Raw genomic sequence first — 27,937 nt, 5'->3', positions numbered from 1 at the left:
GAAGAAAAAAAATCTTATATAGGGTCATATTGTGTACTATATCTATATAATCTATTTGATTGATGATAAATTATTTTGGTGATAATATAATGATAAATTTAGCTTGTAGAGGTTAGGAATCGATTGAATCTTGCATTCTCATCGGATACAATGTTATCGTGGATATTTGAGTGCTGTAGATCGACGGAAAGTGATCGAAATTCGGATTGAGAGATTCCATCGTTACAGTTACGAAAATAAATTAATAAAGGCGTAGTAAATAGATTTTAATTTTGCAATGCACAAGTAAATATCATTTCATTAAATGTTTTTTTTTTGTCAACTAAAATGAATTTTTCTACAATTCACACAGAAAAGTTATTTGAAATTAATAAAAATTGACAAAATTATAATAAGAAATAAGTGCATATAATAGTAAATTGAATTCCTTGTCATGATGTTAAAAATATTATTCAAGATTCTACGGAACATCATTTCTGAATTATATATTTTATGATGCATGAAACACCACAAAACTTAATGTTTCATGATAGAAATGTTGCCAATGGTTCACCGAAAAAATAATCACCAATGAATACAAAATTTATATCATAAAATGCGTTTCTCGTTTTTAAATGTTCATCATTAATTGTATTATTCACTACAATAATTCAAAAATACACATCAAGAAAACTGGCATCGAATTGTTGAAATTTATCTAAAGGTGATTTCTAAAGCAGGAACTTTTTATTTTAATTGATGATTAGTTTTGGCAATCTCCTGGAACCCTTAAGTAAAACAATTCAGAAAATATTATTAGAGAAATTAAGACTTTATAATAAGTAAAACATTACATAATATTGTTTGCATTACAAAAATGTATATTTTATGATAAGTTAAACATTACACAGCATGCATTTCAGAAATTATATGTTTCACAGAATTGATGCATTACAAAAATGCATGCTTTAGGGAAAGGAAAACAAAACAGAGCACAATTTACAAAACAAAATAGAAATAAAATATTACAGAAATATGTGTTTACAACACGCTAATAACATTCATTTGCACATACTTTTGCAGAAAATGAGATATTTCTTAAGAAGATTCATCCATAATGGCTTTAAATTGTTTGAATTTATTGTCTTAAAAAAGTACACATCTGAAATTTTTAAACAAAATTTTAATTAATAGAAATAAAGTATTCGGATGGTGAATATGGGATGATTATTATTCAATAAACTGACTTAAATATTCGGCAAAAAGAATTATTAGGTGCATCCATAATTTTCAATGGGATTTCACATTATAGTGTTATATAATAACTAGTTCATCTTTCATGTTTTAAAAATGATTGATATGTGTTTTGTTAAAAGGATAATTCTGACATGGTATTTATTATTTATAGTTTTTACTTTTAAATGTAGAGTTTCATAAAAGTACTATCCAAAAAAGATGCATTAAAAGGTATAGAACAGATGTAAAAAAAATTACTAAACTACTTAAAATTATATGAACACTCAAATTCAATTATTTTCAATTTCTAGAACTAACTTTCTGTCATTACTTTCTAACTCCAATGCAGACCTTGAAGAAGAGCTTTCATACAACAGTTTAAAGTTGTCCAAATTAGAATCGGGCTGAAAAGTCATTTTAAAGTTTTTGTTTTGAAAACAAAATTTTTCACTTTTATTTTTCGCAACAAATTTTTGGTCATTTGATAAATGGAAGCTATTAAGTGAGTCAACTAAACTTTCCATGCTGTTAGAAATCTCTCTAGCTGCAGCTAAATCCCTGTTTTCCTCATCTAAAACATTTGGCCCTCCTGTGATTGCGAAAGAAGCAGGTGGATTTGTTTCGATTGCGTCTAACTGGTGGTTTTCACTTTCGCAATCAGAATTCGGCTTAGCAATTCCTGTCAAATCAGAATGTTCTGGTAAGTTAGCTCTCATCAAAGTCAATGGCGCATAATGAGTTTTGTTGTTTTGGAACGAAGTTGTGCTTTGGTTATTGAAAAATATTCCTTCTATTTCTAACGGATGTTCTGCATGTGTTTCAATTCCTATTTGTGTTATACCTTTCTTTGGCGTGCTTTGGTTATGACGATGTCTGGGCTTTGATTGATGCATTACGGAATTTTGCATTTCTCCAAGATCTACTTTAGTTTCTGGTGTATTCTGTATTTTACGAGGTTTACCTTTTTTAACTACTTTCGTTTTGACGGTAGAGGGTAAGTTATGTAAGTTTGTCTCTACCTTTTTCAAAGCAGTAGATTCTGTTGCCTTTTGATTGTTATTCTTGTTAGAAACATTAGCGGATGCTGATAATTCTAACTCGCTATCTCTGCCAATTGTTTTGATTTGTGTTCCTTCTAAATTACATCCTCTTCTTTTACCAGTTAATTTAACGTTCAGAAACGATGGCTTATTGAAAATTTCTAACTTTAAATTATCAAATCTCAGACACAAATCAGACTGATCAGGCGCCAAACTCAATCTACCAGGATTACTTACAAACTGAAGACAGCCTTTGTCTGGTTTTTGCGCATCAGAAGTCTTTAACTTTTCATCAATATCACTCAACCACTGCATGGTAGGTTTTTCTTCATTGCCTAGTTTTACATTATGAGACTCGTGAACTATGGATGGCTCACTGTCGCTGTAGCTGTCGTCAGAAACAGATGATCCATGCCTCCAGCTGGATCCTTCACTTCGTGATGAATCATTTTCGTTTCTCAAACTGTTTTTCTTCTTTGAAAGTATCTGTCGGAAAATTTATAAATAAAGATATTTTACGAATAATTTAATACTAAAATGTAAACAATATCAGTTAAGTTTTTCTGATATCGCAACACAAAAAATAAAGAATCGTAGTTTAAGACTTATTTTGAAAAAGTTTTGTTCAAATAAAACTATTCAGATAAATTGATAACGAACTTAACATCAAATATAATTTATTTCATTGTTATTCCTTTTTTTGTTTAATAGTTTCGCACCATAAAAAAAAAATGCCCTTCTACTTCCCCTTAGGAGCAATTTTCGCATATTGACAACATTGTGGAGAATCACCAACGTCACTATGCTTAAACCTGAGAATGGAGAAAAACTCTTAGTGAATTTAAAAAATTTTAATGTACTCAGAATTACTCAAAACCCCTAAAAAACATTTTATTACTTTTCTAAGAGTGTTAATCATGAAATTATAGTTGACAATTATCAAAGGCACTATGTTTAAACCCCAGAATGGTAATAAAAAAAACTTAATACTCTTTAAAAATTTTAATGCACTTAGAATCACTAAAAAAAAAACATTTTTTTCTCTTCATTTTCATCTGAAAAAAGGAGTCACATGATTATTCTCCAACTGAAGTCACCTGTGCCCATCTTTAAGTTTGCTATGACTGTGCATTGAAAGTCATAATGTTCGTAATTAAATCCAACTGTGTTAGATTGTAAATAAATATGTTAAAACAAAATTTGTGCAATAAATTATACCCTAATGTATCCTGATGAAAATGTGGGCTTAACATAACTTATTTTTATAATATCATTAAATTTCAGCGATACACAATGTAACATTGTAAACAGTTGACGAAATTTTCAAGATCTGAATAATTAAGATATTCAAGCTAAGTAGTGAGTTATGGATACCTGATATTACTTATTCATATGATGCTTTATAAATACAAAATGATCTTATTCTTCCATTTTTTCACTACGTTAATTTTAATTATAAAGAATATTTAACGTTTTTTTAGAAGATTTAATTTTATGTTATAAAATTCAGTTTTGAGTGAAAGAAATGTTGAATTAATTTTTATGCAGAATAGTTTTAGATTTCAAAAATGTAGAAAAACTAAAGTTATTGATTTTTTTCAATTTATTCCATCTTCAATTTAATGCAAGGAATTATCTTCATAAAAATACAAGATATTTAAAAAAAATCGTGATTTGCGCAAAAATTTTAATTCATTTTTTTTTTAAAATTCAGATAGAAAATAAAATACTGATTTTACTTACAATGTCGAATTACATTAACATTATAAAGTCCAAGATTACAATCAACATTATATAGAATAGCAACAAAAAATATTTTATTGTTATTAAAATATTGTTTTTTTAAGTTAAAGGAAGTATAAAAAAATTATATATTCCAACAAAATTTATTAACTTTATTTTAATTGCAGTCAATTATATTATAAGACTTTTGAAATCAAGCATGCATTTAGTTCTACATTATTGGAACAGTAATTCAATTTTGTAAGTACTTATAAAAATATTTTAAAGCCATAGCAAAATTATTATTTTCTCCACAAATAAAAATTTTGAGAATCGATATCAGCATTATCTTTAAATTTAATTATTTAATAAATTATAAAAAAAGCGTATTAGAAATTATTTTGGTTTGCATAAATTTTTTTTTAAAATTCTTCAGCTTTAATAAAACAAAAACGTTTAGCTTAATGATAATGATTCGCTGAAATTATATGGCTTAATTAAATTACATTAGTGAAAATTTGATCAGTAGGACATAAATTGTGACGATGAGGTACAGATATTTTTCAATGGACTAGATTCTTGAAAGCACTGATTAGTTTTACAGCTGTACCGGATGCTTAACCTGTGATTTTTTTCAATTATCTAAATTAACTTTTCTCTTTAAAATGCACAATGCATTAATTTTGCTATTTTAGAAATCTTCTTTGCAAGCATTAGCAAATAGTTTGCAGAAATAAGGTGATAAATTCACATTAACCGTACTTTGTAAATACTGCATTCCAGAAAAAGTAATAAAAATTTGTAAAGAAAAATTATTTCTAACAACGACAAAATTCCTATTTACTCAACGAGCATTACTGTGTATTTATACATAATATGCATATTATATGTGTTTATATAATGAAATAAAAAAAACTGTATTAGTAAATAGACTAAAAAAATATCCACATCTCTGATTTTCGCCGAGAAAAAAAAAGCGCAATTATAAAGCATGTTTCTCTACTGGCTTCGCCTACACACACGTCTACGATTACGTATTTGATGTACAAGATTTACCTTTCTGCCTAGAAGCAAAGGTTTTACTTTCATTTCAGTTCCTTTCTTGAAATTCGATAAAAATGCAAATTCTCTTAATTCATTTCACCTGTGTATTTAATTAAAACATTTATAAAAGAATTAAAAAAAAAAAAAACGCTTATAACTACGATATGACAAATAAATTGACTTTTGAATTTAACATATCGGGGAGAGTTACTCATATGCATCTGATTTTATTCTCATTTATGTTTAATTAAAAATAAGTTTTGTAAGCCTTTTTTTTTTACCCAAATAAAATTTTTTTTTGATTTGCTGCAGAATACAAATTAATTTAAATTAATAAAACTTGCAATGAGCGTATATATTTCAAAGGATGGCACTGATTGTTCCTCTTAAAAAGTTTAATTGGAGATAGAAATGTTTTTAAAAATCACGCTTGATAAGTATGGTGGTTGGTTGTGCTCAGGAGATGAATAGATTAAGTTTACATTTAATTAGTATTTATTTTACATTTAATTATTAAGTATAAAAAGGGAAAATGTGAAAACAAGAGCAGTGCGTCATTCTACAATGGCGGTTAGGATTCTTCTGGTGAATGACGGAGACAGTTACTGATCGTAACTGTCGCGGTTACGATTAAGTTAAGTTCAGTCGCCGCATAAATGTACTAAAAAAATATAAATTTTTGTCACCAAAACAAAAAAAAGTGGAACTTTAAATGTTGGTAGAAGCTCATTGTGAAATTTTGTCCTTGCGGTTTCTGTTGTGTGTGAAATTTTTTTATAAATTTATTTTTCTAATTTTTAGTCCACTGAACAAATTTGGTTTTTTAAATATATTACTTTTTTTTTATTTTCATATTTTCTACAATTTAGTTGTGTGTCCCCTGGCTTATTCAGACCGGTAAATAATCAAAATTTAGATTGGCGATAAATTCCGCTTATAGTGGTCAGAAAGTGTTTGAAAATTGTGTAGTCATCCTGCACGGAACATCAGTAAAAATTTGAGCACCTAAATTAGTCAAGAAGCGGACGAAATTTTAATTGCAGTTTTTTTCTTGCTTGTAGAATAATAGTTACACATTCTTATTTTTAAATTCCACGTTTTATTTTCTGTTAAATAAGATGCGTCTGATATTAATACTGCCAATACATTATTTATTTCTAATTATTATCATTATTTTTCAAGTTCACTATCCATAGAAAAAAAAACTTTTCTGAAGAGCAAGCACAAACAAGGTTGTAATGATTTTATGCCAGTGCTTCCGGTAAGTCGACGAAATAACACTGTCGACAAAATGACCCTGTCGATGAAATGACGCTGTCGACGAAACCACCTTGTCGATGAAATGACCTGTAGACAACCTAGTCTATGAAATGGTCTGTCGATGAAATGAAACAGACCCCTATCGATTACTATTATAAATTATTTAATTGGTTGTACTAATGAATGAATATATTGAAGTTGTGTCTTTTGAACTATTAGGGGTAGCTATGTTAAAATTGCCAACACTAATTTACTTTTTTCTCAGAAAATTCTGAATTTTTTTGTTTTTGTTTTGTTGCTTTTATAATGGTGCAATTTTAACAAGGGGATAAATTCGGATTTTGAAATTAAATCTGGAAGTTAAAGATTTTTTTGTTTAAAAATTATTTTTAAATAAAAAAATCGAACAAAAATTTTTAAAGATAGTGTTCAAATTATATTTATATTTCAGCAATATGAGCGAAACTAAAGAAAGAAATTATAATACTCTGTATTTTTTGTGAACAGACACGTTGTAGTTGGCAATTTTACTGTGGATATTTATTATATCGGATTATGGATATTTTTGTTATGAGATGAAAAAATTCGACTTCTTGCAACGACTTACATCACGAAAATCTATCATAACGTTAAAAATTTAATCAATTTCATGTAATTATTTTGTTAACAGTGCAAAAAAAATATATTTTAATCAACTAAAGCCCTTACTGACCTGTTTTGTTTGCAATGAACTAGTTTCGATATTATCATTTGCATGATACCCTGAAGCATATCCAGGTTGCCCAATTTTTTCGCCCGAAACCATTATGGATTCCTCCTGATCCTGATATACATTTGAAGTTTCAGGTAAAGGAAGAATCATTGCTGTAGATCTATTTGGCTGTGTATTTGGACACTGTGTTTGATCTTCACGTGCGAATTTACAGAGTGTCTGATAATTGTGAGGACTTACTTCAAAAATAAAATCTTCTTTCGTTTGCACCACATCTGCAGGATTCGAGTGCTCCTTTTCACGATGTTTTGTTTGAGAAATGGCACTGCCTTCAATGTCTGAAATTTGTAATGTATCCAGCGGAGCTTCCGTTTGGCAAGCTTTAAGTGGGATTTCCAGCTCATATTCTGTCTTTGTTGACGTCTTTCGTAAACCGGGGAGAGACTTTTTATTTGGTTCGTTATCCATGGATTCATTCAAACTCTGACCATGTATTGGTAGTTGGTTTTGTTTCGCAGGAAGTGCCCTTATTTCTTGCCTGCTTCCGTCTATGAAAGTTTTTTTTCTTCCGTGTCTATTTTCCCTCATTTCTCTGATTCCCTTCTTTTCAATGACTTCAGATTTTAGAGAAACTTCTTCCTCTTCCTCTTCTTCACTTTGAAAGAAAATATCACAACTTTTTATTTCGAAATGAGAGGATTCGCCCTCAATTTGATCGAAACTCATCGGGGGAACGGGCGAGTTTTTAGCAGTATTTTTCAGAGTATGAACTGCATTTTGTTTTTCTTTACTTTCAAATGAAATATTTAAACTTTTTACATCAGGATGTGCAGATTCGCTCCCTGGTTCTTTTGAAAAATAATTCCCTGTTTCGCAATTTTCAGAAGAACTCATTTGAGTCGCATCAAATTTTTTTTCCTCGGGCATTCCCCTTTGGCAAACGTCATTTATAGTTTTAGAAGTGCCATTTTTCTGAAGACCGTCATTTTTTAATGTTTCAGAGTCGAAGACACTATTTTTTGATTTTTCTGTAGAATTAAAACTTTCAACTGTGTTACGGTAAGATTCAGCCTGTGAGTTATTTAAGGACATTTTCTCATCAAAACCCTCAACTGTGTTAAGGCAAGATTCAGCCTGTGTGTTATTTAAGGACTTTTTCACATCAAAACCTTCAACTGTGTTATGGCAAGATTCAGCCTGTGAGTTATTTAAGGATTTTTTCTCATCAAAACTTTCAACTGTGTTATGGCAAGATTCCGCCTGTGATTTATTTAAGGACATTTTCTCTTCATCAGATTTCATTTGTAGGTCTGCTATTTTATCAGAAGCAGTGTTAACACGAACACATTCTTGATGGTTACTGTTGCCAGAGACTTTTGGCAACAACTCATTAATTTTCAAGTAATCATCAGATTTTTTCAAATCTTGCAATTCGTCATTTAGATGGCTACTGGAGGAAATTTTCCGTTTCATAGATAAACTACCGAATAAACTTATGGGATTTCCCATGAAATGTTTCTTCACGTTTGATCTCAGATTCGTTTTAGAGATTCTTATGTTTTTAGTCTAAATAAAGTTAAGTTCTTTTACTTCTATACTTTCTTCTCTTCTTGAACTTCGCAACATTGTGGTCTTTTGCATCCTCATACGACTTCCTAAAAAAGATAAACAAAGAAAACTACTTAAGGATACTTACTTACAGGAATAAAGAGTTGTAGTTTCTGTAGAATATTGCCGAAATAAGAAGCTTCGTCAAAAGTAAAAAAAACTTATTCCTATGTTATCGGGATAATAATAAATAATTTTCTTGTAAATTTAACTAAAAACTGGTGTTAAATTTTTGAAAAAGTATCAAGTATGTTTTTAGGAATCTAAATTACACGATACAAGTATGAAAAAAAATGCAAAGGTTTAAATAGAAGTTCGAGCTTAATTGTAATCTGTTGTTATCAAAAGTCTATAAGTAAATTAATTTACTAGTTTATTCCAATTAATTTAAAAAAATAAAATAAAATAAAAAACATTGCCAATGATAATAAATAAATAAAAAGTTTCAAAGAACGTTTTTGAACTAGACTAAAGGCTTTAATTTAGAATTTTTGGGGGTGGTAGATATTAATTACGGAATGTGTAATGGAAAATGTTGGATAGTGGGGACCATCATGAATTGCACTGAGACCAACGTAAACCATCAAAATTTTTTGATGCGACCATCAAGAATTTTGACTTAAAATAATTTCAGAAAAAATAAACAAATTTAAATAGTTGCTTACTTATATGTTTTACGAGTTTTCAAATTCAAAACATTACATGATGTTTCAAAACTGCTCAGTAATGGAATCAAGTTAATACTTACTTGTTACAAACTTAAATTTATTTTCCGCAAATAACTATGAATGATTGGTGAAACGGCTGTTTTAATTTTATGCTTTAAATATTATCAGTACCTGACGACTTCTTTAAATTCATTAAATTTTACCGAAACCAAAAGTATCTATGATAAGCAATTTTTTAAAATTGGCGATAAAATGCTAATTTTTAATGGATTGCTTAAAAATTGACTTTTATCAGCTCTTGAAAATTTTAAGGGGACCAACTCACATAATCAGTTGTGAACGCTATTAAGATTTATTTATCAAAATTTTACTTTAATGTTGCTCATTATTTTTAATCTTTTTCTGAATTCCTTCTGAATTTTTCTAAATTTCTTTACGAAGATTATTTTTTTACAATATATTATTCCGTTTATATTAATGAACAATACAATACTGAATATATATTTTTTTCAAAAAATTTAAATAATTTAAAGCTATAAAAAGTTAATTCAACAATCGAAATGAAATACACGTGTGGCGAAATTCAATTAAACATACTGACTTTAAAGAACTTTATTTAAAAATATTTAGGAAGGCAAAATATATTTAATGTATACCTTACAACTACTTTGAAATATGTCAATCGGTAAGGAACTCTTTTTCCACATGAATCCTTCCAACCGAATTGATTCTGAAGGAACAATATTTTGAATGGAGACACTATACATTTTAATGAAAATTTTGTTTTTCATATTGATGTACTTCTACCATTAAACATTTTAGAAAAAAAAAGAACAGTGACTGGTTGCTTAACTAATTTAAATCGCCATTTTCTCATTGACTCGCCAAATGGCGAGTGGTTATTTTCATGTCTACTTTGGTTTCTCGATTTGCAGTAGTAGTTTAGTAACATCGTATCAGTGAGAAATACACGATGTCGTATGATACAATACATATAGGATGTTCCTTAGGCGAATTTTTTGTCTTAGTGAAGAAATAAAAACCAGTCTAATTGTATGGTAAAACTGTGAATTATTTTAAATAATCGTCTTTCAACATTTCAGGCGATAAAACAGGATCTTGATGTTTTTCATCCCGCCTTCCTCAATATTGATTAGTTAGATTTCGATAGCGTTTTTGTTTCCTCTCATGAGTACACTTTTTTTACTACATTTTTGATAAGGTTTTTAAAAATATATGTTAAGGATATAAGGGAATAAAATATACAAAACGAAACACACTGTATTCTACACAATAATATTTTAAAATGTGATACAGACAAAAATTATTGAAATATAAACTATAAATAGGAAAACAAGAAACATTTTTCCATTGCTTAGCTTCGTTCTATAGAAATAAATAAAAAACAGCGTTGTATGAAACTCAAATTCACAATTACAGTTTCTAAACTAAATAAAATAATATTACTTACATATAATTAGAATAAGTATGTGTGTATCTTGTATATATCAAAAGAATAATAATTTTTGAAATCAATACTCACTTCTTAAAAAACCTTATTAAGTTTTGAATATTTTATTCATTGAAATCAATCATAACTTTGTCTAGACTGAACCGCTTTTCTGCCAGCTTTAACTTACGCAATCTTGAATTGAATGTTATTTTATTGTGATATCAACATTTTTTGCAAGATAAATTAAAACAATCAGCTGATAACTTATCTCATTTTCGTTTTCTCTTCGCTATGCTCTATAATTTGTCTTTTGATCGTACAATATCTTGGCACAAAGAACATTTTTAAGAACTTAGTGGCAACATTATTTTTAATCATAACTTAAACCGATAGATCACAGCAAAATTTTCAATTCAAGCATTAATGATTTGGAAATAGAAATTTTCATCACTAGAAATAAATTTTTGTTTTCCGAATGATAACTTATTTCGAAATTATTTTTGGTTGGATATTTGGTTTTAAAACAGAAGATGATTCAGTTGTCAGAAAATAACTTTAGTTTAATTAGATCTATTAAAATTTTGATTTTATTTGAGTCAAGTGGCGATTGGACAGTAAAGTTACAATCTTTTAAATACACATATTATACTCTTTAATATTTATTACTCATTTTTTTTTTATTTTCATATTGTGAATTCAGTAGCTGTTCTACTATATGCAACATTGACAATTCCATAGGTAATTTTACTTTATTTTTTCAAAAGCAGTTAACTTCTTTGTCGCCCTATCGATTGTGTTTCGTTTCATTTGATACAGCGTAAAAATAGCTCGGTAGATAATGTCTATTCCAGATAGCGGCTAAAGCTGAACTCGAGAGTGAAAGCGAACTTCAGATACGGGCATAAGATCTAAACTACAACTTATAAAATTATTTTCAGTTCCCCCCCCCTTTCAGTATTCAGTAGTACAGACCTAAATGTAGCATCTTGTTGATATAGCGGTACGAACGGAATGTAGCATCTTGTCGATATAGCGGTACGAACGGAAAGCATCCTGTCGATAGCATCCTAAATGTATCTTGTCGATATAGCGGTACGAACGGAATGTAGCATCTTCTCGATATAGCGGTACGAACAGAATGTAGCATCTTGTCGATATAGCTAACGGAATGTAGCATCTTGTCAATATAGCGGCACGAACGGAATGTAGCATCTTGTCGATAGCATCCTAAATGTAGCATCTTGTCGATATAGCTGTACGAATGGAATGTAGCATCTTGTTTATATAGAGATACGAACGGAATGTAGCATCTTGTCGATATAGTGGTACGAACGGAATGTAGCATCTTGTCGATATAGCGGTACGAACGGAATGTAGCATCTTGTCGATATAGCGGTACGAACGGAATATAGCATCTTGTCAATATAGCGGTACGAACGGAATGTAGCATCTTGTCGATATAGCGGAAATTTAGTGTAAAAGCGCCCCGACAGAAGATTCCCGGTTCCAGTAAACTTAATGTAAGCCATTTTTTGGAAGAGGCACACTTATAGTTCATTTGCTAAAAGACGATGAAGAATTTAAAGTTTCGAAGTAAAAGTTAAGTTACTTAACCCCTTCAGAACTGTGATCACATATACGTGATTACGCAATCTCTATTCACGGCATCATATATGAAACTATAGCCTTTCTCACTTCAACGGCCCAAAATCGAACAGGCATAACTTCAATTCCGCGCGCGCAGATTTTTATGCGCAGTCAGAAAATTTCAATAAATTTCAAAAGCGAATCGGTGTTAGTTAAAAATCATTTAAATGAAAAACTGTTATTATATTTTTTATTTAGATGCTAAAGCAAAACTTAGGGGACAAAAGTTTTAAGATTCGAATATTTATTGGCAACACCAAAATCAAAATACCACAATAATCGTTCCCAAATTGTTTCTTCAATGAATTGAATGTGAAATTTACTAAGAATGTAAAACTTGCTACTTAAGCCAAACTTCAACACACGTACCATTCACTGCACAAATTTACAAACTCCATATAACAAAAAAAAAAAACTTAAATAAATTTTTTAAATATTTTTAATTAATTGTTTCGTTAATAAATTAATGGTGAAGCTTCAAGAGAATGCAGGACTTGTTATTTAATGAACGTACTTTGACAGTTGAGTCGTTCACTGCACAAATTGATCAAAGAGGAAAATGAAATGAATAACAACTATTACTTTTTTTTAATTATTTTTTTTCATCGCTTACAAGAGTAGTGTCTTTATTATTTGGTAGATTTATTTTGAAGATACCTTACTTCTAAACAATAAAAAAAAATAATACAAATTTATATTATGTAGGTATTTTTTTCTTTGTTATTTGTCAAGTACGAGGCTCATCCAGAAAGTAAGTTTCCCTATTTTTTTAAAAAAAGGAACTCACACTTTCAGGAACCTATTTATTGGCAACAAGTGCAGCAATGTTTCTGCTACTTTTCAACATAGCCACCACCAGAATTGAGACACTTGTCGTATCGTGGGATCAACTTTTGCATGCCTCTGTCGTAGAACTCTGCCGCCTGTGAATGGAACCAGCGTGTGACAGGCGTCTTCAGCTCTTCGTCGTTGCCAAAACGCTCACCGGAGGAAAGAAATTTCTTGAGGTGTAAGAAAACGTGAAAATCGCTGAGAGCAAGATCATTCATTGTCATGGAGAAGCACAACACCTGCAGTAAGCATTCCACAACTCTTGTTTTGAATGGCACGTCGCAATTTCTTCCGTGTTTCACAGTAACGGTCAGTGTTTACTGTTTGGATGGAAGTCAATGAGCAAAATGCTGTTTCTGTCCCAGAGCACCGTGCACATCACTTTTCGTACCGACAGCTTCCTAAGCGTTGAATTTTGTATTCGGGTGTCCGGTTTTTCGACACACGCTGGTTCCATTCACAGGCGGTAGAGTTCTACGACAGAGGGATACAAAAGTTGATCCCACGATACGACAAGTGTCTCAATTCTGGTGGTGGCTATGTTGAAAAGTAGCTGAAACATTGCTGTACTTGTTGCCAACAAATAGGTTACTGAAAGCGTGAATTCTTTTTTTAAAAAAAATAGGGAAACCTTTCTTTCTGGTTGAGCCTCGTATATTGTAAAGGGGGACTGAATATATCCTTCGACTAAAATGGGATAGCCCTGCTATCATCGTACTTACTTCAACAAGCAATGGAAAACATAAAAGAAGGCCGGGACTTACTTGGCAAAAATACATGCACAAGAAACATGTGCAGAATACTAAATGGATGGGAGTAGGTAAGAAGACTGACTCAGGAGTCAGGAAAGAGTGCTTGAAAAAAAAGAGACTATGTGCCAGCTGGAGCGAAGAATATGGATAGGTGGATTTATTGTAAATATAAAAAGCTATAAATGAACCATGTTCTTTGGCATTTAAATGTAACATATATTTAAAAAATGGGCATTTAAATGTAACATATATTTTTGAAAAAATGGAGTTGATTAATGTGTGCATTGAACGACTCGTTTATTGAAATATTATCAGCAATAAAAATTTCAAATACATAAGCACGATAAAGCTATCATGGGAGAATAAAACAAAGAAATTAAGTGTATGACAAATATAAATGATAAAATGATTTAATTTTTGTATTAGAAGTTTCCATACAAGAAATCACCTGCATTTTATAAACTATACTCATTTTTGTAAGAAATATTTTTACAGTTCACTTACAAAAAATATTTAAAGTTGATAAAAAATAACATCACACTTAAGTATAAAATAACATATCAATTATTTTAAGCAAGCAAATATTTTAACAAAACACTGGATCATACTGGGAAAAAAATGAAATAAAAAACTTTTTTTCTAAGATGAAGAACACATCATTACCAAATTTAAAGTAAAAAAAATCACCAAAACATCATAATACAAATGAATGTTTTAGGTTAAGAATAGTAATTACAGAACATTATTTCAGACTTACTCATTCTTACGGGTAAGAAAAATTTAACACTATTACAGAAATAAATGTTTTGTGGCCCAATGGTTTTCTAAACACCTGAAAAACTGACATCAATTTTGAAATAAAACAGATATAAGTAAGCTTATCTTTCAATTGTGAATTAAAATTTTAAATCTTTTTCATTTTTGGATGTAAATTTATTTAAATAGAGTTATTATATTATAATAGTTACAAACACAATAAAATAAAAAATTTTATCCCAAAATTACTAAGCGTTTTTTCTAAGTGCGTACGTACCTTGGCCATGTTTTAAGATAAATCAATTTTTTATTCTAATGCATGCCAACTCTGTACAGAAAACATTGGAAAAAAAATTTACAATTAACGTAACACTAAACAAACCATCAGGTACCCAGAAGAGTATGTTTCGATTCGTTTTTGGCGTACCAGAGCTTGTATTAAATACATTGAAACGCTAAAACTGGCATAATTATCGCCACTCGCCCCAGTGGTCAGATCTTGACCCTTTGACTCAGATGGGACACCGGTGTCCCTTTAATGTAATTTTTTTCTGGCTCTCTAATTAAAAGCCAAAAATTATAAAAAACAGTCTTACTAAAAAATATCTTTTAGATAATTGGAGTTACATTTGAACTAAAATACAAAATAAGAAGAAGTAGTTTTAAAAAAAATTTTTCATTCATATTCAGAAAATTATTTGATGAAGTTTCAGTGAAAAAGGGTTAAGAAGAATGATACCATACGGATTATTAATACGTTGGTTGGGAAATTTTACACATTTTCATACACTACTCGAATATCATATGTATTTAGTCATTTGTATGAACAACAGTTTCGAAACCATGTTAATACCACATAGACTGTTTTTGTTGCCAGTTCCTTAAAAAACGCAGAATTTGCAAGCTTGTATTATATGGTTGGAAATGCATAATTGATACTGATTTCGCTGTATAAAATGCCTTTACATGAAATTATCAGGTGATTTTTTTTCTTATCCCTGACAAAAACGTCACAACTTCTGTGAATGACTGATATTTATACTTGTGACAGAGACAGGGAATAAATGAGAAGATATAAAATCCAGGAAAAGGGAAATTAGGTCCAAAAAATATATATACTAAAAATGTAATTAAGCATTGATGATAAGAAATAAGTACAAAATCAAAATACTTTCGAAATATGGAAAATTTAAGATTTAAAACATCAAAATGTTCATTCACTTTTTAATTAGAATTATGAAATTTTACTTTTAAAAGGTTATTAAAGATAATTTAAAAGCATTATTTTTAAATATATTAAAATTAAAAATGAAAAGTAGCAGCTATTTTGCTATCTCATGCTTTTCCTGTTACACCGCGATTTGTATTTTATGAATATTTTTATGGCTCAATAATTTGCCTACTGGATTTATCGTATTCAAAAAATAATTTATTGGCAAGCAGAAAAATTACAACAGGAATCTATACAACAGAAATAGGTTAAAAGATCAATTATGATTTGAGAGACCAATTGATTAAATTAGCTTAATATGTTAGGAATTTTTAAACGAAACTTTAATCAGCAAAAATAAGTTATCCGATGGGCGAATAACGCATAATTAGTACTTGTAATACTGAAATAATCAGTTGGCTTGAATTACTTATTGCCACAAAATCATTATTTGATTCTTCCCTTAATTAAAATTATTCGTAGTACCCGGAATATCTTTGTAGTTTTTTAAAACACTTCATATTTGTTTTCATAAAAATTTAATAACTCTAGCAAATTACTTATTTTTAAAGATTTGATATAAATATAAGTACCGCAGAGAAGGTAGTATCTCTTAAAGATATTTTGAAATATATTACGGGACAATAATAAAAGTTTAAGAAAAAAGAAAATTATCTACGTAATTCTTATAAAAAAAATGAAAAGTCAAAATAACATTCAAAATACAGGATTGAATGAACTCAGTTATGACCAATTTCTAAAAATAATTTTTTCTCCTTAACTTTGAACTCCATTTCAGATTTTGAAAACGAGCGTTCATAACAAAACTTGAAGTTGTCCATATCTGAATTGGGCTGAAAAGTCATCTTAAAATTCTTGTTTTGAAAACTGAATTCGTCATTTTCATTTATCGCACCTATCTCTCTGCTGTCTGAGAAATGGAAGCTACTAAGTGAGTCAACTAAACTTTCCATGCTGTTAGAAATCTCTCTAGCTGCAGCTAAATCCCTGTTTTCCTCATCTAAAACATTTGGCCCTCCTCCGATTGCGAAAGAATCAGGTGGATTTGTTTCGATTGCGTCCAGTTGGTGGTTTTTACTTTCGTAAACAGTATTCGGCTTAGCAATTCCTGTCAAATCAGAATAGTCTGGTAAGTTAGCTCTCATCAAAGTCGATGGAGTATAACGAGTTTTGTTGTTTTGGAACGAAGTTGTGCTTTGGTAATTAGAAAATATTTCTTCCTTTCCTGACTGATGTTCTGCATGTGTTTCAGTTCCCTTTCGCGTTATACCTTTCTTTGGAGTGCTTCGGTTATGACGATGTTTAGGTTTTGTTTGACGCATTATTGAGTTTTGCATTTCTCCAACTTCTACTTTAGTTTCTGGTTTTTTCTGCATTTTATGAGGTTTACCTTTTTTAAGTACTTTCCTTTTAACAGTACAGAGCGAGTTATGCCCGTTTGTCTCTACTTTTTTTAACGCAGTAGATTCTGTTGCCTCTTGATTGTTGTTCTTGTTAGAAACATTGGCGGATGCTGATAATTCTAAATTGCAATTTTCACCATCTGATTCAACATTGGTATCTTCCAAATAATTTTCGATTTTTTCACCAATTAATTTCAGATTCACAAAAGATGGATTGTTAAATATTTCTAGCTTTAAATTGTCAGAACTTAAACACAAACTAGATTTGCCCGCGTGACGGAATTCACAAGAGTTACCTACAAATTCAACACATTTATTGTCTTGTCCATGCTTTTGCGTAATATCAGAAGAATTGCACTTTCCATTAGTGTCATTCAAACATTCTTGTGTGGCCTTTTGTTGCTGACTTTTGGAATAATGAAACTGGTTGCGAAATTTTATCGAATCAATAGTACATTTAGCCACAGTGGCTGGCTCAATGTCACTGCAACTGTTCTCAGAATCGGTATCAGATGATGATATATTTTTCATTTGCCTCCAGTTCAAAGATGTGAAACTCCGAGTTGATAAACTATTTGCCTCCAAGCTGTTTCTCTTCTTTGAAACGATCTGCCGAAAAAAAAATTGCAATAGTGAAATATGACACAATATAAATTTAATATCAAATTGAGTGATTACCCGACGTGAAAGCAAAAATTTTTATAGCTAACTTATTTATCTTTATATTAATATTTTATTAATAAAAAAGAACTTAAACAGAGCTTCATATATATATATATATATATATATATATATAGTCCAAACAAAAGTCCATACATAAGTCCAAACAAAACAATACCTTTTAATATTTATTATTAAATTTGTAATTTAACAATGATCCAAATAATTTTAAAAGATATAATACTTTAATGCCATATTAAAGTTTCTATTTTTAAATGATAAAGTATCATAATTTGAAACCAATCCTTTAAAAAGATCTCGTAAAAAATTAATAATTATTTATTATTTTAATAAATAGCCGCTTGACTTTATAATTTATTAAAATTTTTTGAGAGCTGTTAAGTCGATTAGTTTAAAATTTTAGAAACTGGGATTTAAATGTAGTGTAACAAAGGTGAAATATATCCCCATTCATTCAACATTTATCTATCAATACTAAATTAAATAATAAATATTATTTAAGGATTTTTTTCCAGGATAAAATCCTTAAGCAAATAAACGTTAAAAAATTTATGATTTTTTTCAATATTAATAGTTTCAAAATTAAGCAAAAATATTAATTTTTAAGAAGACAAATTTTCAACCTGGGCAGAAAGTTAGTTTTCCAGTAACAGCTTTACTCCAACATATATCAAAAAATCTAATCTGTCTAAAAATTGTATGTTTAATCTTAGAATGTAAAGTGAATAATTAATTAAATAAAAAACAGTACACTTTGAGTAACTTTTCATTTAATGATCGGATTCTTCACATAGAAACTTGCAATCTTAATAACTCGAGGCGGCCACCACGCTGGTGATGAGATGGGTCCGCCCGAGTCCCGTGTCCGGATCGCATGTAACCTACCTTTACATCTACAGTTTATAAAAGAGAGATTTTCAGAGCGCTGATTGGATTTCTCGGCAAAGCTTTCTGTCATGTTTTTTTGTAGCTCCTCCCCAATATCATTTCTCCGTAATTAGTTAACAAAATGTAAGTCAATCATATATCAGTTCTAGTATATTTCTCATACTAAATTTAAGACAAATGTTTAAAGTTCCGTACAGAACATAAAATAGAGTTATCAATGGTCTTTTAATAATAACATATTTATTGGAAGATAGTTTGATTTAAATTTATTTCTATATTTTTCTTTATTTGTTAAAAAAATATTTTGTTAACGTTTCATTGTAATATTTTTTAATGTTATGGATTTCAGGTAAATGTTTTGGTAAAACATCAAATTAGTACAACAATAAATATTAAAAATAAATCGTGAACATATATTTTAAATTGTGAACATATATTATATATTTTTAGCTAGCTTTCATATAATAAATATAAGAATTGATTAATATTCAAACTGAAAAGTATTATAAATCTCCTTAGAAATTAAAATCTATAACTTAAATTTATCAAGAATGATTGCAGAACCAAACAAATAAAAACTGTGCACGTTCAGTTTAAATTTATTATATGAAATATTAAAATGCATATAAATATTACTGTAAAATTATTTTTGATTATTTGCAAAAGATTTTATCTTAGAGGAAAATGTTCTAAAATGTTGTAATTCAGCAAAAAAAAAAAAAAAAATTATAGAACATTTGTTATTAATAAAATTTATTTTATTGAGAGTAGCATATAACAAGTTTACAAGTTACAATAAGTATAACACGCTACAAGAAAATTAAAGTATACATTAAAGTAGGAAAATATTATTATTTTATAGATTTTCCCTTTTCACTCCTCGACGCATTCCTATCTTCAGTCAAAAAATAGAAATCAGATGTTTGAAAATTATGGAATTTTAGCGTTTAAAAAATAAATACATAAAATGAAAGGATAGAAACAGATATTAAGAGATAAAGCTTAGCTTAATTTCGTGAAGCTTATCGTCACTTTATTAAAATAATGTTAAAAATTGTATGCCTTACAGTTCAAAAGTTCAATTTACAGTTCAATTACAGATACAGTTCAATTAGTTCAGTGCCTTACAGTTCAATTTTTGACTATTTTTTAATAAAATTTTAAAAAATAGTAAAAATTTATTAAAAGTTATTTTTCTGCATGAGATTGATTATCTTCGGATTGTGTGGGTCAGAATCTGTCGAAAAAAGGTATGTTTATTCAGAGAAAGTGCGTTTTTTTTTGTCTGATTTCGAAATTTTAAATATCATCTACATTATTTAATTATCATATTTGAGGTTAAAATATTAGGATTGAGTCCAAAACGTGAAGATCAGTTTGTGCACTGTACATACAAATAAATCAATAACAATCGTACTGACCTGATTAGTTAACATTGAGCTGAACTTCATTTCGATAGTTGCATGGGATTCCAGCATTTCCTTTTGGTCTATCGCATCCACAATTTCGTTTTTTGAAGAAGCCTTATCTTCAGCAAATATTTCAGATGCTTCCACTTCATTTCGAATTAGAGACTTATTTGAATTTGAAGATTCAGATGATGGAACGGCCAGTTCGGTAGATCTTCTTGGACGTATGGTCGGACATGACATTTTTACTTCCTCTGAGATTTCAGCAAAAGATTGATTCTTAGGAGAACTTTGATCAAAAACAAAGCACTCCGTTTTCATAGCCCCACCAAGCTTAATAAAATCCTTTCTACTGTTTTCTTCGCCAGTGATTTCATTTCCCACATCTGTTCTCGTCAAACTCTTCAGTTTCTCAAATTTTTCTTGATAAAAAGCAGGTGCATTGCTACTTAAACTGAAGCCTGGCTCGTTAGCTGATGTGTCTCGTTCCTCTAATAAGGATTCGTTTTTTTCTGAAAGATTAGATATTTTTTCTAAGCTGGCAGCATGAGAAAAATATTTTCTCGACATAAATTTTGAAGGTCTCTTTGCCACGGTTTTTCTCAACCTTAATCGACTTCCTACATATGATGTTCTATCTGCATTATCTTTTCTTGAGACTAAATTATCTGTAAGAGGAGCATTTCTATGCATATCTATATCATTTTTAGAAGCTGTTTTATTTAATGAAGCACTACCAAAACTTTCTAAAGCTTCGTATAAATCAGAACCCGGGTTTTCAGAATCTGTGTTAGTCGGTAGAGCAGAACCAGAGTTAAGGCTCGAATCATTGTTACCGCAATGTTGACTTACTACCCTTTCATTATTCTCGGAATTCAGATTAATATTTTCAACAGAGTCCATTCCAAAATCGCTTGATTTGCTTCGTTCTTTCAAAAGTAATGGAAATTGGAGAGCATCAAAAGTTACGTTATTTAATGTTATATAACCTGGGTTTTCAAAACCTTCGTTATTTAATAAAGAAGGATCTAAATTTTCAGAAACCATGTTAGTCAGTAAAGCAGAACCAGAGTTAAGACTCGAATCATTGTTACCGTCATGTTGACTTATTACCCTTTCATTATTCATAGAATTCAGATTGATATTTTCAACAGACTCCTTTCCAAATTCGCATGACTTTCTTCGTTCTTTCAAAAGTAATGAAAATTGGAGAGTATCAAAAGTTACGTTATTTATTGATATAGAACCAGAGTTTTCAGAGTCTCCGCTTCTGAATAAAGCAGAACTAGGGTCTTGGCTCGCATCGTTGCAACCGTGACGTCGACTTATTAACTTTTCATTATTCATTGAATGCAGATTCGTATTTTCAACCGAGTCCATTCCAAACTCTCTTAGCTTGATTCGTTCTGTCAGAAGTGATGGAAAATGGTGATCATCAGAAGGCATGTCATTTAGTGGAATACAACAGGAGTTTTCAGAACCTCCGTTATTTAATAAAGCAGAACCAGGCTCTATGCTTATATTTTTGAAATCGGAATGTCGACTAACTACCCGTTCACTGTTTAAAGTATACTGACTGATATTTTCAACTGAGTTTATTCCTAATTGTTTTGTCTCGCTTCGTTCTGTCAAAAGAAATGGAAGAGTATCAGAAGCTACCTTGTTTAATGAAATAGAATTTTCAGAACCCCCCTTTTTTAATAAAGCAGAAGAATCTAAGTTAAGGCTCATATCATTGCAACCGCGAAGTCTACTTATTACCTTTTCATTCATCATAGAATCCTGATTGAAATTTTTAACCGAGTCCATTTCTAATTTTTTTGAATTGCTTCGTTCTGTCAAAACTAATGGAAGATATTCAGAAGCTACGTTATTTAAAGGAATAGAACCAGAGTTTTCAGACTCTACGTTATCAAATAAAGCAGAACCAGGTTCTAGTCTTATATTTTTGAGATTGTGCTGCCGACTAAGTACGCTCCTATTATTTACGGAATGCTGTTTGGTATTTTCAACTGATTCCAATCCTAGCTTTCTCAGCTTATCTCGTTCTTCCCAAAGAAATGATGAGGGGTTATTTGCATATGAAAAATTCTTCACGTTAAATTTACCCTCTTGCTTACTTGTTTCTATATATATTTCTCCCTTTACAGAGTCTGATTTAGGATTAATTAGCTTCATATCGCTTGAAAAGGCGTCACTAGCTTCCACTGACTCTTGTTTATCAAAGTATGATGCTATTTCAACATTTATTGCACCGAATATATTTTCTGTTACGTCTGCACCATGTTCATTACTTATGCTTGCCTTCGAAGTCGTATTGCTGAAGCTATTACAAATAAATCTAGAACCATCGAGCAAATGAACAACATTTCGAATTTTTCTCGATGTCTCATTTTTTCGCAAATTCTCATAGTGTTCAATACAGCGCGGGCAAATGAAAAAGTTAGAAAAAGTTTCTGGAGATTCGGGTAACTTCATGCAGTATTTATCTGAAAATCTTACAGCATGTGAACTAGAAGGAAAAGCATGACCAGACTCAATATTCGGATCTAAATTCAATTGGTTGTTTGAAGGTGTAATCTGTTTTTCTACGGACAATGTCTTGCTTTTGACTTCTTTGGCATTACGCGAATCTCCATTGGGGAATTCTGTTTTGGAATACGTAGTCCCTGAACTCATTGTGTTATCATGAAGTTTGGATGATGATGGTTGGTTGCCACCCTTTAAATTTATTGCAGGCAAATTTGATGTTCCAACATCAGTTTCAGGATGAGAAACAATATTTTGTTCACTTTTTGAAGAAATATCGCTACTTTGCCTTTCAGTAAGTGTACACCTACGCAGCTGTTCCTGAAATATTTGCCAATTTTGAGAAAAATATTCTTTGAAAGTATTTTGGAAGGTTTTTAAAAGTAAATGAGGGAACATTTCACTGGGTTCATATATAATTTTTTCCGAACCAAAATTATCTTGAGTTTTTAACCGAGATGTGGGGTATGAAACTGCTTGTGCAGATTTTTCAATCGGACACAAATTTTCATCTCTTTTAAATGATAAATGTTTGTTTTTATCATAGATATCATCTTCAAAGTACATAGTTCGATTCGCCTCTAAATGAGTTTCATAACTATTAGAAGAAACATCTTCCAAAATTAATTCAGACTTGCCAGTCTTTCTCTCTCCTCCATTTACAGTACATGGGGAAGAAGAATTACCGTTTTCTGGTATTTTCACAAATTGCACTTTTAATTTATCATTTTCTGTCTTTTCACCATCTACTCCTGTTGTAGAAACAAAGTTATCGTGCGAATATAGATTTGTTGGTGATACATACCTAGTTGCTGATGCACCAATTGGTTCATTTACAGTGCATTTTGATAATACCTCATTCGCAAAAAGTTCGTCAGTTTCTGTTTCTTGCGTCATTTCCGAAGTTGAATCAGGCTCATTAGCCTTAATTTCTTTCCCATCAACTTTTGATAATGAAACAGAGATATGAATAAAATTATCGTTAGAAGCTATAGTTTCACCTGGCCATACACTACCTGGTTCATTTTCTATGTCATTGGCCCCCGATTGCATTTCATTAACATTAAAGGAAAGTTCGTTTGCATCCACTACCATGTCTAGTGTTAAAGATGGATCACATTTATCAGTCTTAGTTTCTTCTCTACCAACTTCAGAAAAGGCACTAGAATTATGATCAAAATTATCATTAGAATGAATAAAATCACTTTGTAATAATACACCAACTGGATCATTTTCTATATCATTGGCCCCCGATTGCATTTCATTAACATTTAAGGAAAGTTCGTTTGCATTCACAACTATGTCTAGTGTTCGCAAAGATGGATCACATTTATCAGTCTTTGTTTCATCTCTACCAATTTCAGAAAAGGCACTAGAATTATGATCAAAATTATCATTAGAATGAAAAGAATCACTTTGTGATAATACATCAACTGGTTCATTTTCTATGTCATTGGCCTCCGATTGCATTTCATTAACATTTAAGGATAGTTCGTTTGCATCCACAACCATGTCTAGTGTTCGTAAAGATGGATCACATTTATCAGTCTTTGTTTCATCTCTACCTACTTCAGAAAAGGAACGAGAATTATGATCAAAATTATCACTAGAATGAAAATAATCACTTTGTAATAATACATCAACTGGTTCATTTTCTATATCATTGGCCTTCGATTGCATTTCATTAACATTTGAGAAAAGTTCGTTTGGACCCACAACCATGCCTTGTCTTAGAAAAGAGAAATCGCATTTATCAGTCTTAGTTTCTTTCTTATCTACTCCAGAAATTGCACCACAATTTTGACCAAAATTATTATTATAATTCATAGATTTACTTAGTTTTACATTTGCAGATTCATTTTCTATGTCAGTGGCATCTAATTGAATTTTATTGGCATTTGAGGAAATTTTGTTTGATATTACTTCCATCTCTTGTGTTTTAAAAAGTGAATCACATTTATCAGTCTTTGTTTCTGTGCCATCTACTCCAGATAGGGAAGCTAAATTAAGGTCGAGATTATCATTAAAATGTTTAGGCTTACTTGTTGATACACCAACTGATTCATTTAGAATACCACTAGCCTTTTGACGATTTGAGAGAAATTCGTCCTTTTTCGCTACCTTGTTTCCTGTAAGCAAAGAGGAATCACAAATTTCATTCGTCTTTTCCTCATCTTCTTCAGGCACTGTAACACAATTGTGATCAAAATTGTAATCAGAAACCGTTATTTCTCTCGATGGTGTATAAATTGATTTATTTATAGTGTCATTGCTTACCGATTGAACTTTATTACTACTTGAAGAAATTACGTCATCTTTATCTATCGTATGTTGTGTTTCCAAATATGAATCATTGATATCTGCATTCCCATCAAACATGCAAACGTAATTAGGCTCAAAATTACCTTGCAAATTCATATTTTCATTTGCTTTTATAAAGAGATGATTGAATTCATCACGATTTGATGAGAGTTCGTCTCTTTCCACTACAAAGCCTTTAGTTTCCGAAGTTGATTCAGATTTATTATTGTTTGACATTTGCCCATCTACTTCACACATCGAAACAGGATCAAAATTATTCTGGGGATGCATAGTCTCGTTTGGGGGTTGAGTGTGTGTTGCCTCCAACTGAATTTCATGAGCATCCGGGAAAAAGTGATTTGTCCCTGTCGGGATATTTCGAGTTTTAAAATGTAATACAGTCACCATATCTTCTTCCGATTCGGAACTAGAACTGTATTCTTCAAGATTCGGAGAAAAGACACATGTTTCAATTTGTGTTTTTGAAATGATTTCCGATTCATCCGAATATTTTCTTTCTCCTTCTATTTCATGTTTTTGACAAAATTGTGCATCAGAATTTCTAGCCTCTTCCTGTGATGTATAACAAGTCACATTTTCATTGCACATTTGAAACTCATTCCCTTGTTCTGCAGCTGAAGTCGTTGTTTCGGACAATGTACTTAAGTTGTTATCCTTGTTATTTCCTTCTAAGTTTCGATTCAAATTTTGTTGACTATTTTCAGAGTTGCAGAATAGAGTTTCATAAGTAACTAATTTTGTCCACTTAGTTTTCTTTCCTTTCTTTTTGGTAGTTAGACTTGTTTTTCCCGATGGATTTTCATATCTATCTACAGATTCATTATTTTGATCACGTTGCGTAATTACATCATTGGTTTTACCGGAATCAACTCGAAAGGAATCACAAAACTTGTCTACGGAATTTCGGCCCGGAATATTTCGTCCTGCTTTTGAAGCACCATCTGGATTACTATCACTCTTAGGACAGGTTTCTTCCGTTACTTGTCGATATTCCGAAAATTTATTTTCCTGATCTATCTCTTTTTTAGATATATTGGCTGCCAAACGTTTTCTACCAGAACGTGTTCTACCAGAACGTGTTCTACTAGAACGATTTCTATCATTCGGCATTTTTGCATTCAAGTTCGTTATTTCACCAAAAAAGACATTTACGTACTTAAACCTCTGACTTTGTCCGGATTCGTAATCCCGATATTTATGTTTTAAGTGATTTTTAATATATTTTATTTTACACTTCTTCCTATTCTTCAATTTTGGCGAGTTGCACAATTCACTGTACTGATGTGATTGCCTAAAAAAGATAAGTTAAAGGAATCACTCGTACAGATTAAAATTAACGTTACATTAAAATTTTCTACGTATAAGCCATTGAAAAAAAGAAAAGAAAAAAAAACCATCTAGCGTTGAGCCTCTGGGTAAAATTATACGGAAATTTACATGCTCTGGGCACTACTACCAAATAACATGGAGAAATTGTTTTTTTGATGCAGGAAAAAGCTTGCATGAAAATGAGACTTTTTTCTTAATACTTTAAGATATAAGAATAAAATAATAATAATAAATTACTAAAAAATAATAATAAAAATTACTTTTATAATAATAGTTTAAAATAGATAGTTTAACAATACTATAAATTTTTAGCAATAATTAAAAAATAGTTATTTAAAATTTAAAAAAGACGTTTGAAAAAGCTTGCATGATTACATGAATAAAATTATTTTTTTGACCAATATGATTTATAAAAAATACTGAGCTCTATGCAATGCATATTTTGAAAATTGCTTATTATAATAAATGATTTTAACGAAAGTCATAAGAACAGAAGATAAAATAAAATCAGCATATTTCAAAGATTCTTTTTCTAAAAGTCTTAATTTTGAAGAGAAAAAAATGATTTTAATTGTCTATCATACTGAAAATCTTTTTTATTGGGAATATTTTTTGAAGCTGCGGCGTTTTTACATTTTTATAAATAGTTTTAAATAAACATTCAACTTTCTTGAGAAAAAAATCAATAAAAACATAGCTTATGCAATTAATCTAAGTCTTTATTAAAAACATTTAACTGAAAATATAAGAGCAGATTTTAATGTTTTATAATATTGACTAGCAGCTTAATTAATTTGGTCCTACTCCTACAAAAGTGGATCTTCATTAAAAGTCTCTACCCTCGCCATGTGGTAATTTTGGTTAAATTTTCAATTTGCGTTTTCTTAATATTTTTTGTACTTAGCTTTTGATGATATTGTAATTAATTCGACAGCACGATACTTTTCAAAAAGATGGAAAATAAAGGGGTCGCTCCCAGGTCTAAAGGGGCTAGTTCACTTAGCTCTTAGAGCTGAAGCTACGATTTCCCTCCTCATGACGTCAGTGTGTCCATAGATCTTGGAGATCACAAGCAAAGATATTATGATAACTTTGTATCTTTCTCTTTGTAAAAATAAGTTAGACTTTTTCTGGTTATTAGCTTTCAAACTTCACGTAATTAACACATTATTTCTGTTCATAAACATAGTTCAAAAAAACTTTCTTGGCCATTATATAAAAAAATACCATTTTAAACTTATAAAAATGTTTAACTAGTTGGCGAAATGACACTATAAATACTTTATTTTAAAAAGTTCAGTTTCAACTTTAATTATTAAGAAAAATGGAAGCATATATCAACACTTTTTTTATCAACATATTCTTTTATAACAATAAGTTGAGTTAAATTTAGAATCCCTGATTTTAAAATAAGTCGTTAATAGATCTTTTTGAGAA

General features: G+C 30.1%; 2 protein-coding genes across 4 annotated transcripts in view; both read right to left on the bottom strand.

Moving 5' to 3' along the window:
* Nucleotides 1-245: 245 nt before the first annotated feature.
* LOC107455752 (enolase-phosphatase E1-like) lies at nucleotides 246-10,962 on the bottom strand. 3 transcript variants are annotated; one of them, XM_016073436.4, is made up of 3 exons: nucleotides 10,813-10,962; nucleotides 6,994-8,648; nucleotides 246-2,741 (listed from the first exon to the last, which is right to left on the bottom strand). In XM_016073436.4, the coding sequence occupies exons 2-3, from the start codon at nucleotides 8,500-8,502 to the stop codon at nucleotides 1,506-1,508; spliced, it is 2,745 nt and encodes a 914-aa protein (XP_015928922.1). In that variant the 5' UTR covers nucleotides 8,503-8,648; nucleotides 10,813-10,962; the 3' UTR covers nucleotides 246-1,505. The 3 variants fall into 3 exon arrangements, with proteins under 3 accessions (XP_015928922.1, XP_071033733.1, XP_015928923.1); XM_071177632.1 differs by having other exon boundaries at nucleotides 7,234-8,648; XM_016073437.4 differs by having other exon boundaries at nucleotides 10,741-10,895.
* Nucleotides 10,963-14,224: 3,262 nt separating this feature from the next.
* The window catches only part of LOC107455753 (serine-rich adhesin for platelets), a 19,640-nt gene continuing 5,927 nt past the window's right edge, over nucleotides 14,225-27,937 (bottom strand). Inside the window, exons 2-3 of the mRNA XM_043048431.2 lie at nucleotides 20,333-26,462; nucleotides 14,225-17,951 (exon numbers count right to left, since the gene is read on the bottom strand). Of these exons, the coding sequence (XP_042904365.1) occupies nucleotides 16,659-17,951; nucleotides 20,333-26,281 (7,242 nt within the window). The 5' untranslated portion in view covers nucleotides 26,282-26,462 and the 3' untranslated portion in view covers nucleotides 14,225-16,658. The remainder of the gene's footprint in view (nucleotides 17,952-20,332; nucleotides 26,463-27,937) is intronic.

This window comes from Parasteatoda tepidariorum, chromosome 2 (genome assembly GCF_043381705.1).
Source record: "Parasteatoda tepidariorum isolate YZ-2023 chromosome 2, CAS_Ptep_4.0, whole genome shotgun sequence".
Taxonomy (NCBI): domain Eukaryota; kingdom Metazoa; phylum Arthropoda; class Arachnida; order Araneae; family Theridiidae; genus Parasteatoda; species Parasteatoda tepidariorum.
Note: the sequence above shows the minus strand (reverse complement) of the source record. Positions and strands in the feature narration are given on the sequence as shown.